Here is a 14,809-nt window from a genome sequence, read left to right as displayed (position 1 = left end):
AGAGCTCTATTTCTGAGCACTAACACATGTTCACCCATGATTTCCCAACTGAATCCAGACGCTCATTTACTGCACATGATGGCATTACCTTACTGCTGACTGGCGGCCCTCCCAGTGCCAGGCCTGGTAGGGTTAACCTTGTTAGAAATCAGATCCAAAAGCTGTGGGAACCACTGGGAACTCCCATATCTTCCAATCTCTTTAAATCAATCCCAAGGTTACACGAGGTCCTGCTCATAAAAGTTAGAGACGGAAGAAAGAACTGAGCAAGCCACCAGCTTTCATCGGCCCCTCAGAGGTTGAGATGGTCATACAAGCTGTGCTTGGTCATAGAAGATAACTAATCCAGACCTCATCAGCTTTCATATCCTGAGGGACGTCTACCTCCACCTTTCCTGCCCGGGAATCCAGTCGCCCTCTTAGCTTTTAATCCCCGTTTCTCTGCTTTTCCTCTCCCCTTGTCTTCTGTCTCACGAGCTGCTGGAAGGCCATCAGGCACTTTCTAATTTTATCTGTTTTCCATACGCTCGGGCAGGGAGGGAGCAGGGCATGGACAAAGTCAATTCCTGCAGGCTATTTTGGGAGCACAGCTGAGATTTAAGACCCTGTGGGGCGCAGAAAACAAAAGCACAACCCAAGCACTTCTAAAAGACAACACCCTGCCTGAGGCATACTGTCAGTGCAAGTATTGAAAAATTCAATAACATAAGTTAGCCATGTCAATCGTAGTGAGGAGTGCACAGTCATGAATTTCTGTAAATCTGTTAAATTATGAAAAATTGTTTGCTTGGGGGAATATTCCACTTGGCTTAGATTATATTCAGGGTCTGGATAATGCACGGAGACATCATGGCACTGGTTGTCCACTGATGTTTGGGCACCAGAGAACTCTTGTATAGCCTCTGATATAACATAGACCAACATTCGTAATATACATCTACGCTGCCATATAAGTTTGCCACTTCTCTTCTAAACTCTAGTTAAAGGGGTACTCCGCTCCCCAGCGTCCGGAAGTTTATTGTTCCGAACGCTGTGTGCGGGCTTCCGTGTTCAGGGCCACCCCTCGTGACGGGACGCCCGCCACCTCAACGAAAGTCTATGGGAAGGGGGCGTGACGGCAGGCACGACGTCACGAGGGGGCGGGAGTGACGTCACAAGGGGGTGGCCCTGAACACGGAAGCCCACACCCAGCGCTCAGAACAATAAACTTCCGGAAGCTGGGGAGCCGAGCTCCGGAAGCAGGGCAGCGAGTACCCCTTTAAAGCTAAGCCCTTGTTACTATGCTTCCCCCACTGCCAATGCTATTAAATATATATGATTTTACTGTACACATAACACACAAACCATATGATAAAAAACAGTGTTTTCCTATAGATTATTTCTCAACGTTATCAACGGCAAAGATGACACCTTAAATTCTCAACAACAAAAAAAAGAAGCCATTTAAAAAGGGGTACTCCGGAGGAAAACTTTTTTTTTTTTTAATCAAACAGATTTGTAAATTACTTCTATTAAAATATCTTAATCCTTCCAGTACTTATTATCTGCTGAATACTACATAGGAAATGCTTTTCTTTTTGGAACACAGTGCTCTCTGCTGACATCATGAGCACAGTGCTCTCTGCTGACATCTCTGTCCATTTTAGGAACTGACCAGAGCAGCATATGTTTTCTATGGGGATTTTCTCCTACTCTGGACAGTTCTTAAAATGGACAGAGGTGTCAGCAGAGAGCTCTGTGTTCCAAAAAAGAATTTCCTTTGTAGTATTCAGCAGCTAATAAGTACTGGAAGGATTAAGAATTTTTAATAAAAGTAATTTCAAATCTGTTTAACCTTCTGGCACCAGTTGATAAAAAATAAAATAAAAAAAGTTTTCCACCGGAGTACCCCTTTAAGGGTACTTCACAAGTTGATAACTCATAGCGGGTTTCCTGTGTGGGGGATTCCCTGCGAGTTTCACAGATTAGCAATAGCCGACGGAACCAATGACGTGAAGTCAATGGGTCCATCGGCAATTTGTTAATCTGCCACCGTTGCAGTTTTTCCGGGGACCCATTGAAGTGAATGGTAACAAAACTCGCAGTGGATTTGCCGCAGCAGGAAACTTGCAGCAAGTTTATGAACTTGTGAACGTACCCTAAAGGGATTTGTCGAGATTATCAATGCTTACATCTGGTCCCAGACAATGAGATGAAACAGGTATTTGTAGACGTGGATCTTCCGAGTCTGTAGGGGACTGCACAGCTCCTTCCCTCCATGACTCAGCGAGCAGGATACATGAAAATCCTCATAGCTGTAAGAAAACAACATATAAATATTAGGACTCTGCAACATGGTTGCCTGATTTTCCATACTTAAAGGGGTAGTCCAGTGGTGAAAAACTTATCCCCTATCCTAAGGATAGGGGATAAGTTTGAGATCACGGGGGGTCTCACCGTTTGGGCCCCCTGCGATCTCTCTGTACGGGGGCCAGGCTCTCTGGCCAGATAGTGGGTGTCGACCTCCGCACAAAGTGACAGCCGACACGCCCCCTCAATACATCTCTATGGCAGAGCCGGAGATTGCCGAAGGCAGCGCTTCGGCTCTGCCATAGAGTTGTATTGAGGGGGCGTGTCGGCCGCCGCTTCGTGCGGAGGTCGACACGCCCCCTTCCCGCGGGCTGTCGGGGCTCCGTACAGGAGATCGCAGGGGGCCCCAGCAGTCGGACCCCCCGCGATCTCAAACTTATCCCCTATCCTTAGGATAGGGGATAAGTTGTTCACCACTGGGTCACCACTGGACTACTCCTTTAATATAATGCTTTAAAAAAATCACAGAACGTCAAAAGATGCAAACTGTTGTTCAAGATATTCTGAATACTATAATTTAAAAAAAGTCCCTAGTCCGATCTTATATGAAGGATAGCCTTACGTCTATCCTATGCATGCTTAAAGGGGTACTCCGCCCCTAGACATCTTAAGATGTCTATCGTTGGGGTCCCGCCGCTGGGGTGCTCTACGATCTCCGTGCTGCACCCGGCATTAGGTTAGAGCATCGGGTTCAGCGCTAGAGGCTCGTGACATCACAACTGCGCCCTGCTCGTGACGTCACGGCCGCGCCCCGCATCGCGAGTCATCTGGCACAGAGTGAAGTTCGCTCCGTGCACCGGATGTCTGGGGTGCCACAGCAGAGTTCCCAAGGGTGCCCACCGACCCCCGCGATCAGACATCTTATCCCCTATCCTTTGGATAGGGGATAAGATGTCTAGTGGCAGAGTACCTCTTTAAACTCCTTCACTGTATTTGCAGCGACCACTTCTGCAGGAAGACTATTCCATGCATCCACTACTCTCTCAGTAAAGTAATACTTCCTGATATTACTGCAGAAACCTTTTCCCCTCTAATTTAAAACTATTTCCTCTTGTGGTAGTTTTTTTGTTGATTCCCTTTACGTATATAAAAGTCTCTATCATATCCCCTCTGTCTCTTCTTTCTTCCAAGCTATACATGTTAAGGTCCTTTAACCTTTCCTGGTAAGTTTTATCCTACAATCCATGTACTAGTTTAGTATCTTCTCTGAACTCTCTCTAGAGTATCTATATCCTTCTGGAGATACGGCCTCCAGTACACTGATGACCTAAGAACCTTTCTTTGTCTTTGTTGATTCAAAGTAAAGGCAAAAAAAAAAAAAAAACCTTGTATGACAGGAAAGAAGTCCCCTAACAGGTCCGTTTACAATCTATAAATACCTGCAATAGGATTCACACTAAATATATGCACTAGCATGACGATTTTCAATGGATTTCACCTCTCACTATACAGTAGGTAAAAGAAATGGGAAAATGTGTTGAGGATAATAATCTAAAATTATTCAAAAGGAAAAGGTTTGTTACCCATAGCAACTAATCACAGCTAAGCTTCCATTTTGTATTGTGCTCACCTGTGGTTGGTTGCTATGGGCAACGATGTTTCTACATGACATTCACATATACTGTACTTCTGTTTGTTTCCAGGTCGCAACGTGCAATAAATCTTTCAAGTGTGAATGCTCTCTTAAATAAAATGATTTCTTTTTAACCCCGAATCCTGTTAAAACCTTTCATCTCTGACAATGTAGTATGTAAATAACCTGGTAATATTTACACCTTTTGTAGCATTTTAATTTACTTTCGGAATCTTTAGCGTTACAATGTATTTTTTCGGTTTAACCTCTGCAAGTAACTCTCTTTTAAGCATGTACGACTCTGAGACGCTAAGGCATTTATAGAAAGGGTGGGAAGACAGGCTAGAGAAGGAGAGAGAGAAATGAGTCAAGCAAGAAGGCAGAAAGGCTTGTATGCAAATAAAAAGAGACAAAAAAAACTATGAGAAAGTGAGAAAGATGTCAGGAACCTGGTATAATTGAGGCATGGGGGAGGAGATGATGGGAATAAATATAAACAGATTAGAGAAGAGGGGGAGCGGGGGCACGTGAGCCGTGGTACAAGAACAAGTGGATCCAGTGCCCAGCTGCAAGCCTCCATCCCCACCCTTTCCAAAGACATTCACAAGGCAAGTAGCAACAGATTTATTAAGGGAGGGGTGAGGGTGTACAGAAAAATACCAAAGGTCACGCTCTCCACTATTTCTACACCTCCTCTAATCTCCTCCTCTTCCCATAGCACAACAGAGAGAATGAAAGGCACCTTTTAAACAAAGGGACCCCCCCCCCTCCCCACCCACCCACTTCTCAAACTCCCTGATGTTGCAGCCTAGGACTAGTAGAGCAAAGCCTGGAACTGACCATCTGTCACCTCATCGGGCAAGGGGGAGGGCTGGAAAGAGGAGAGGAGGGAGAGGCTGAGAGAATGAGGAAGCTCTGGGACAAGAGCAGAGAATTCCAGCACAGCTGCACGCAGAGGGGAGCGGCTGAATGAACTGCTCCCTATTCATCTCATGGCACTCATGATCAGGAGACAGAAAGGCCGAGCAAGTGGGGAGGGACTGGCTACATCTACTGTCTTCATCAACCCCCTGCAGTCAGTGTCTCAAAGTCAAATGATGCATTACAGGGTCCGCATTTACGATGTCTATGCAGGCAGCTCATCCGCATTTCTTTACATGAAAGACACACTGTATGTAAATATACATTCTAAAATAGACTTAACCAGTGTATCCTAATACACAGGAAAATGAAAATACAGGAAAAAAAAAATGAGAATTAAATAATTGTCTTGATCTAATAATACAACCACATTACTTGTAGAACTTAAGTCACCAGTCAGAGTTCACAAATGTATAGAATTTAATCTGGTTTATATGAGAACAATGTGATAAGCCCCAGATATACGAATATAAAGTAAACTCTACTGTAACAAAACCTAGCACTACTGATGCCAAATATGTACCAGAGCTTCCCTCTAGTATCACTTCTCAGTTATGGTTCTACTATCCTACGTGGCAAAGTAGTTGTTTATTTTTCAAAAGTACTAAGGTTCAGGCTAGCAGATATGAAGAACCTTTGTACCCCTATAGTTACGTCAAAGACAACCATAGACAAAAGGTGTTTTTCACCTATAGTCATAAAATTCTTTTTTTAAAGCCTAAACATAGAGACCTGTGAGGATAGGGTGATCCATATGTAGCTTGTTTATTGACACTTAACTGCTGCAGCAGATGTCCTATGACCTGTAAAGAAGACCATCATTTTAAATAGCAATTGCCTGTGTCTCACCTGGTTGCCCATGAAATGGGGATCCGATGTGCAGCATACACTATAAAGGCTAGTGGACTTGTAAGGAGCGAAGAGTCTTGGGTCATATTTTGTTTGCGTTCAGAATGAAGCACCATCTGGAAATCTGCATTGAATGTGCTGCAATACAGATGAACCAGGTCCAAAATGGCTGCTGTAAGGCTCTCTACTACCTTTTCTGTAAAAAAAAAATAAAAATTTATATATATATATATATATATATATATATATATATATGGTATAAACAAAGAATTGTATAAATTCGATAGTAATCAACACTGCTGAGGTATAGAGTGTAGGTGCACACTGGCCTTGCATGCTACAACGTTGATTCCTGTGAACTATTGCACTTCTTTTACAGTATTACTATCACTGCACTCCCATGGCTAATAGTATCCCTCTTAATGTGAGGTCAATTTAAAGGGTACCTCTAACTGTGCTCCTAGAAGCAGGATATGTTCTTGAATGGGAACTGTCAATTAAAAAAAACTTTTATATGTTGTAGAGACATGTGAAAAGTTTCGATCGTTTGGAGTCGAGTGTTGAAACTGTGATCAATAGGTAGAACTAGCTGGGAGAAGAGCTAAGCAAGACAAACATTCAATGTAAGACTACATTCAATGTAGGGGTTGTACTAGGGTAAGGATCTGAACACCCTGACTGATCCAAACTGTTGACAAGTCTCTAGGACATGTGAGAAGTTTTTTTAGCGACAGGTACACTTTAAATTTTAAAGCCACTCCTACTATCGTGACTTGGAGACACATTTCCTGAAAGTCCCATGATAGTCTATGGGACTTCTGAAAAATCTATCTCCCTATGGCAATATATTTAAATACATATTCTTCTGCTAGAGGCACGATAAGAGGTACCATTTAAGTCACATGGCTATGGAAACTCTCCAAGAGATGCCCTGTGCAGACACTAGTAGAATACATTCTGTATTCTGTTCATGAAGCAGCAGGCATAGGGGGTTAAAGAAATAACCCATCTCCAGACAGGGAAGAAGTTCTACAACTAGTATGGATAGCTATTACTATAATAATGTTAGTATATTTAGAACCTGTTGGTTGTATTATGTTTAAAGGGGTACTCCGCCCCTAGACATCTTATCCTCTATCCAAAGGACAGGGGATAAGATGTCTGATCGCGGGGGTCAAGTTGCTGGGGACCCCCATGATCTCGGCTGCGGAACCCCAGACATCTTGTGCACGGAGCGAACTTCGCTCTGTGCCAGATGACTGGCGATCGTGGGCGGAGGCTTATGACGTCATCATCACGCCCCGGTCGTGACATCACGTCCATGCCCCCTCAATGCAATTCTATGGGAGGGGCGTGACGGCCTGCACCCGACGCTCTAAAGGAACGCCAGGTGCAGCAGGGAAATCGCGGGGGTCCCCAGTGGCGGGGCCACCGGGATCAGACATCTTATAAGATGTCTAGGGGCGGAGTACCCCTTTAAGGTATTAGCTTTGGTGAACACACAATATAAAATGAATAGTAAAATCAGATTGCTAGCATTTTATAGAGCACACTAAACTCTGAGTGACACAGCAATAAACTGAAGTCATATAAAACGAGTCTGTGATTCTTAAGATAACTATATATTAGCAGTCTCCAAGGATCAATATTTCTATTTATTAATAAGAATGATTATAGTTTACAAGGTATTACTTCATCAAGGAGGGCAGAATTAAATAGTTGAATTACTGCCAGTCGTTCTTAATAAAAGAAGAGTAGAGGACTGCAGGATAACAATCTTATTATTGCCCAACGATAATAATCTTACAGTCATACTGGGAATGTTAATGGCCTCATTTACACAAGTAAAAATGAAATTACATAATAAGAGAACATATTGGCAAAAGCTGTGTTAGATTGAAGATATGATTTCATCCCTTTAGGGGGTGGCCTGCTTGTCCGTGGAATTCTTTTAACAGTTCAAAGTGGCCAGACTTTCAACTGTGTGCTCACCTACCCCAACCTCCTGTCATTGCGGTTTCAGTGGTGACCGGTCCCACTGCACAGCACTTCCTGGTCCCCATATCAATATGAGGAAGTACCCACCAGCAGTGGTGATCTACCTTAGCCAATGACTGGCTAAGGAGGCATTTCCTCGTGTTGAGACCAAAACCATCAATGCAGCTACAGCAAGGCATTAGGGAAGATGAGTACACATTGTTTTCGTTATTTTTATTCCAGCCTGGCCACATTTAATTGCTAAAGGATTTCCCTAAACAACTCCATTAAGGCTGTGTAAAAAAAATTTAGTAACCAAGAGTACCTTGTTACTATATTTGTTGACTAAATATCCTAGTTTAGGCCACGGAACATGTGACTTTAGACTAAAAACAGAAAACCATGGTGGTCCTGGGTAGTGGATGAAATAAAAGGGTATTCCAGGCAAAAACATTTTATCCCCTATCTAAAGGATAAAGGATAAGATGTCTGATCGCGGGGGGCCCGCTGCTGAGACCCCCCGCGATCTCCCTGCAGCACCCACATTCTATGCGGGTGCTAAATCTCCAGTTTCAGAAACCTCCGGTTTGCCGTCACGCCCCCTCCCATAGACATGAATGGAGAAGGCGTGGTGTGACGTCACATCCCCAGTCCCGGAAACCCGGAGGTTTCCGAAACTGGAGATTCAGCACCCGCATAGAATGCGGGTGCTGCAGGGAGATCGCGGAGGGTCTCAGAAGCGGCCCCCTGCGATCAGACATCTTATCCCCTATCTTTTGGATAGGGTATAAATGTTTTTGCCCGGAATACCCCTTTAATGTATGGTTTCCTGTTGATCTAGCATAGTGAAGGGGTTACTGGATGAATCCCATGCAAACATGAACATGATGCTTTTGTAAGTAGGGCATGCAGGCTACAAATTTGGCTTGTTACGATTTTAGGATGCATTCATTACTATTTGATGATAAAATAAAGTTTTCTATTGAAATGGGGAAAAAAAAACAAATGGGCCTGCCATACGCTTAAACTTAAGAACAATAACAAAGAGTAGATATACTACCTCTGTTCTCTTTTTTGGTCAGAAAGTTTGGGTCCTGTAAAAAAAAAAAAAAAAAAAAAAAAAAAAAAAACATTAATAAAATAATTATCTTAAAATAAACAATCTTTACAATATTTAAAATGTCAGATGTAACAGTAAAATTACAAATCCTTTATGCTAACAGTTTCCTAGTTTGCTCACTGTACAGGACATTGTCTATTACCTGAATTCATAAGACATGGTGTGGCTGCAACCACAGGATGTACTCCATTACAACAAGACACTAACAAGTCGTATTCCATATCTATAGAGGTTTAAATATATCCTCATGGAAAGCAAACTATGGTTGAAGAAGTACAGATAGATGCAGAAATGCAGAATACTCAATACAGGAAAAGCCTTGGTCATAGGTAGAGCAAGCATGTGAAATATGAACCAAATAAAATGGTAGCTCAAAAAATTACATCTGCTGCCCACATAACCTAATCTTTTTATACTTAAAGGGGTACTTGCCCCTAGACATCTTAGCCCCTATCCAAAAGGATAGGGGATAAGATGTCTGAGGACCCCCCTGCGATCTCTGCTATGGCACCCCAGACATCCGGTGCACGGAGTGAACTTCACTCAGTGCCGGATGACTGGCAATGCAGGGCGGAGGCTTGTGATGTCATGGTGACCGTGAGGTCACAAGCCTCTGGTGCTGCACCCGACGATCTAAACGAATTCCAGGTGCAGAAGGGAGATCGCAGGGGTCCCCAGCGGCGGGACCCCCGGGATCAGACATCTTATCCTCTATTCTTTGGATAGGGGATAGGATGTCTAGGAGAGAGCAGAGTGATAAAATTGCACAACATTTTTGTAGAAGCTATTTATTTAAATTTTTTTGCGCAAACAGTAGTTTGAAGACAGGGCTTGCACAAAATTGGTGCATGAATTTAAGAATTTTCCCTAAATGACTTGCTTCAGATCTAGTATTCTGTACCTTACTGCATTTGATCTGGACTCTGGATGGGCAGGGAGGAAGCTGGTTGAGGGCATTGCTAATTTCCAGGGTCTCCACGGCTGCTAAAGCATTGCAGATAGCTTTCACCGACTGTACTACTCTTTCAGCTCGTAAATGGTATTCAGCCTGCAAAGTAAAAAAGTGAGAAAATGAGACATTGAAACGACTACGAAAAAGGTTACAGAGCTGAAGAATTGGCATTAAAACAGTGTCAACGGCAGGAACAGCCAGACATTACACCATTTTTATATGCACTTTTTTTATTTCTTTTTTTTTATTTATTTATAAAAAAATTTATTGATTTTGGGTTGACATAACTTATTAATGTGGCGAATATTACTGAATGTCTAGAATAGCATTTTTTGATCCTAGAAGGGCACAACATGAGGGTTAAGGTTGCTTTAACGACCAGCAATGTCCTCTGTGCCACAACTACAATATTGTAATGTCTAAAATGAGCACAAGGATGAATTCCCTGGGAAATTAGTGGTTTAAACTGGTTCCCTGAACCTAACTGGTACATTGTCACAACATTTACTACATTATTTTAATTCCTACTATCTGCACTAAATAACTAAACAAATATCAGGATGTGACTAGTGTCTCTATATTACCCTAAAATCTTCTATACAATGTTGTAGGATCACTTATTATGATGTGGACCACAAATACAAAGCACTTACATCCGATGCAACAAACTCATCCACCTCATTTTGGAATGTGTCGAAGAGCAGTGACAGTGCCTGTCTGAGAAGGAGAAACATGTTAGCTGCATCCCATAGACATATCCTGAAAACCTGGAACTTCTCACACTAAAGGCAACAATAGGCAGATCCAAGCTGTTACACAAAACACAATGGCGTCAGCACTGATTTATATGTGTGAGATGCAATAAATCATAAATACAATATTATTTTGAATATGCCTAAATTAATATTTATAATGTCAGTCAGGATATATTATATGGGCTCTTTTAATGTTTAATATATTCCCCTACCTTGTAATGGTCTGTTTGACAGGTCTCTCCTGAAGATGGATATGAAGGTTAAGAGTAGATGGGCTCTGGATATCACTGGCCTGGAAGAAAAAAAAATCATTTTTATGGCTCAACTAAATTTTATTATAGGATATAAAGAATTTAAAATCAAAACACAGCAAAGTTCCCAAGGCCATAAGCAAATGGGTAAGGACACAGTTTACTCCAAACAAGGGCCCAACAAAAAGAAAACCTGTATCAAACATGACCAATAAATCGCCAAACAGGACAACCAACCAAGACTGGACAAACAAACTAAAAAATTATCCAGGGATTTCTAATACCTAGCAATGACCATCCTTAGGCTAGGTTCACACTATTAACAATTGTAAACAATATGTGGAGTCTGGAAAAATATGTAATCAAAATGAAGATAACCACTTCTTGACCATAACGAGTAACATTTTTCCCTTAAAGGGGTTATCCAGGAAAAAACTTTTTTATATATATCAACTGGCTCCAGAAAGTTAAACAGATTTGTAAATTACTTCTATTAAAAAATCTTAATCCTTTCAGAACTTATGAGCTTCTGAAGTTAAGGCTGTTCTTTTCTGTCTAAGTGCCCTCTGATAACACGTGTCTCGGGAAACGCCCAGTTTAGAAGCAAATCCCCATAGTAAACCTCTTCTAAACTGGGCGTTTCCCGAGACACGTGTCATCAGAGAGCACTTAGCCAGAAAACAACAACCTTAACTTCAGAAGCTCATAAGTACTGAAAGAATTAAGATTTTTTAATAGAAGTAATTTACAAATCTGTTTAACTTTCAGGAGCCAGTTGATATATATAAAAAAAAAAAGGTTTTTCCTGGATAACCCCTTTAAAGTTTGAAGCAAAACTGCAATTGCACGCTGGCGGCAGGATCTCAGTTTAAGTGTAGGGTCACACGAAACAGATCCACAGGCCCATAGTGTACCCCCAGCTGTTGCCAAATCACCCGCCCCGCCCCCTGGCCTGCTCGCAGGGGCAATCCGCCGCTCCGAGCAGCTGTACAGGGGCATGCAAGTCGCTGAGTGTGCACTCGAAGTGTGACATCGCAGAGCAGCCCCTATTTGGCTGCTCGGAGTGGCAGATTGCTGCGGATCCGTTACGTGTGACTCTACCCTAAATCTCCTACTTCTTGGCCCGAGAATACAGCGAACAGGATACGGATTTTCCTGAAGTCCCTTGCAAGTCTATAGGATTTTAGGCAAATCCATATCCAGATCGCTGCAGTCTCGGGCCAAGAAGTAACAGGAAATTTTGAACAGATATCCTGCTGCCAAAGCGTAATTGCAGTTACCATTTAACTTTAGGGTCTATTTACATGTACAGTATCCTGCGCAGATTTGATTTCAATGTAAACTAAATGACTAAATACAGCTTCAAGTCCTGCGCATCAAATCCTGCACATCAAATCTGCGTAGAATACTGTACGTGTAAATAGACCCCGAGAGTAAAAAAGAAGATTCCATATGAAAAAACATCAATCAATCTTGGGTATTGTACCAGACCAAGCAAAAACTGGTTTGGACGCTATGACTCTTACTGTTCTTGCAACATCTCCCCGCACTGATTCTTTCTTCATCAGCTGAAGCCGGACATCAGTATCAAACTTTCTGCATTGCTGGATGTATTCATGACTCCCAAGTGGCTGTTCACTGTAGAGGAAAGCAAAATGATCACATACTTATTCTAGAAACCATCTGATTTCATTTAGGTTTTTACAGATATTGTTCTTTTTTTGCACTAAAAGCTGCAGTTTAGTTTTTGGTATAAAATGCATAGAAAGACATTTATGGATGTTTAAAGTGTAACTATAAAGTTTTATGAAAAATAATTATAGTGCAGCACTGTGTACAATAATCATTTTTAATAACTTTTACTAATCACTCGGCTTTTACATAGGTGTACAGAGCGGCTGTTGTCCACACTCCCGGATACTAAGCATTAAGAGATCTAGAGTCCTACTCTGTCTCCAAAGCAGCTGTAGCCACAGCACTCAGCACCCACAAGGCTAAATGCAGTATGGCTGCTCCGTACAGCTATTTGGAAGCCCAAGCGTAAATCAAAGTAATGTTGTACAATAATTGTGCACAGTGCTGCACTGTAATCATTTTTTTTCTCTACCATTACAGTTAAGCTTTAAGTGTGCAGCTTATTCGTGCAATGCCTCTGTACAAGTATCTGTTTTTATAGATCAGGATCACTGCAATAAGCCATATCCAGGTCCTTTTCCTAGTGTTTACCTTTAAAGATTGAGCCTGAAATACCGTATATAAAGTTCAAAACTAGATTAAAGTATTTAGAAAGGGGAAATCCCACCCTCTTGAACAAGGAACTGTTCCTGGTTATATATTTTATCTTAAGAGACTTTGCACCTCGTTTCTTTTGTCTGGTGATTTCCATTCCTTGACATGAGGGTCAGGGCAAAGTTACAAACAAAAACAATGTCATTCATAACAGTGACAAAAATCAGCTATTACAGTGCCAATCCAGCAGAAACAACGAAGGAAGTTAAGTGGAAAAAGCCTCTCTCTCTTATTTCAAAACTTTCTTTTTGCCAGATTATATTTTATAATACATACCAATTGACAGTTCCCAGAACAATAACCATTTTCAAAACCCACAACTACTTGTCAACATGCTTATCTACAATGAACAACTACCACCATGGGATGGCAGAACTGCCAACGTAGGGTGTGTATTCTAACATTATGCATTTGAAAGCACCAAAGTTTCCTATGGTCAGGAAGATAAGCACAGCCTGAAGATACTCAGACAATTGAGAATGTGCCAGAGAGGAAGCAGAATATGTGAGAGAATAAACTTATATCACAGGACAAGAAGTGGAAGTTTTACTAGTGCAGGAACTAGGCATGGTTTACTCCATCTCTTTATCACAGCACCTTCTGCATCCTGAGTTGACCAACCATGAAAATATAGCAGTAGTTTCAACGCCCTCCCCTATTTTTATCCCCATCCCAATAACAAACCCTCCTCCAAAATGAATTTTTTATAATTGGTATTTTTTCCCCTTTATTTACAGTCCGTCATCTGTAAGCTCTGGCGTTCTGGAGGGGGGGGGGTGTTCCCCGGTAGGCACAATGCCATCTGAAACCCTGTCGGGGTGAACTTCTGCCCTCTCTCTTCTATGCAGCGTCAGTAGCGGCAGGCAGCTTCCTAATTCCTCCTCTCTGCGTGTGTAATACAGAGAGGAGGGAGATCGGAGCGGACCTGCAGTGCATATCGCTTGCTTTTGCCTGCATGATTGACAGTGCTGTGCTGAGATCAGGTCCCGCCCGCAAATCCTGATTTTGGTCTCAGCCAGGCCAGAAGGAGATCAAACCTGCAGCGGCTCTGACAAGGAATATGGCCGGACCTGAAAGGGAGACCCCTGGTGGCAGGAACTTTGGGGACCAAATAAACATATAAAGAATGTTTTTTTCTATGATAAAGTACATTAAAAAGTAATTTTAAATCTAAAGTACTTTATCATATTAAAAATAGTACTCAATGACAGTGCTCATTTAAGTATGCAAGGACAAACAATGAATACTTCTATAAGGGAATGCATTTAGAAGGAACAAACATATGAGACTTTACACCATAGCACAGCACACTTGGAGCACTCACTTCTGAAGGAACTCCTCCAAGCCACACAGTTTAAGCACATAGTCAGATACATTGAGATTCTCCAGTTCATCATTGGTGTAGCAGAGAGTCTGGTAAATGAGTAGATCTACAGTAGAGGAACCTGTGAAGAAAAAAAGAAGAAAGGAATGAGTAAACAGTCACCATATAAACTATATAAGCTGTAGCGAGCCATTGTTATGGTTTTCACTGCTGTGATTGTCAGGGTATTGGCAACATTTTGCCTTTTAGATTATTTTCTCACACAACTAGAGGACAATTGATGGCATAACTGATCCCAATTGGTCAGTTTTGTTTCCAAAAGCATCAGTCTTTCCACTGTACAGCTCTCTTAGGGTCGGGTCAAACGGAGCGCATTTGGCACTACAATAGGACACACAGAGCCACCCAGTTGCAGCAGAAAGCTCGTTTTTGGGACTGCGGTTGGCACA

General features: G+C 42.1%; 1 protein-coding gene across 4 annotated transcripts in view; it reads right to left on the bottom strand.

Moving 5' to 3' along the window:
• Window positions 1-14,809, bottom strand: part of PIK3C2B (phosphatidylinositol-4-phosphate 3-kinase catalytic subunit type 2 beta) — a 129,884-nt gene that overhangs the window by 59,080 nt on the left and 55,995 nt on the right. For all 4 annotated transcript variants that reach the window (XM_056558098.1, XM_056558096.1, XM_056558097.1 and 1 more), the window contains exons 5-12: window positions 14,361-14,481; window positions 12,274-12,385; window positions 10,709-10,788; window positions 10,395-10,458; window positions 9,691-9,837; window positions 8,730-8,763; window positions 5,693-5,888; window positions 2,172-2,294 (exon numbers count right to left, since the gene is read on the bottom strand). In XM_056558098.1, the coding sequence (XP_056414073.1) occupies window positions 2,172-2,294; window positions 5,693-5,888; window positions 8,730-8,763; window positions 9,691-9,837; window positions 10,395-10,458; window positions 10,709-10,788; window positions 12,274-12,385; window positions 14,361-14,481 (877 nt within the window). The remainder of the gene's footprint in view (window positions 1-2,171; window positions 2,295-5,692; window positions 5,889-8,729; window positions 8,764-9,690; window positions 9,838-10,394; window positions 10,459-10,708; window positions 10,789-12,273; window positions 12,386-14,360; window positions 14,482-14,809) is intronic.

This window comes from Hyla sarda, chromosome 2, assembly GCF_029499605.1.
Source record: "Hyla sarda isolate aHylSar1 chromosome 2, aHylSar1.hap1, whole genome shotgun sequence".
Lineage (NCBI taxonomy): Eukaryota > Metazoa > Chordata > Amphibia > Anura > Hylidae > Hyla > Hyla sarda.
The sequence above is the reverse complement of the archived record's forward strand: the minus strand, read 5'-3'. Positions and strand labels throughout refer to the sequence as shown.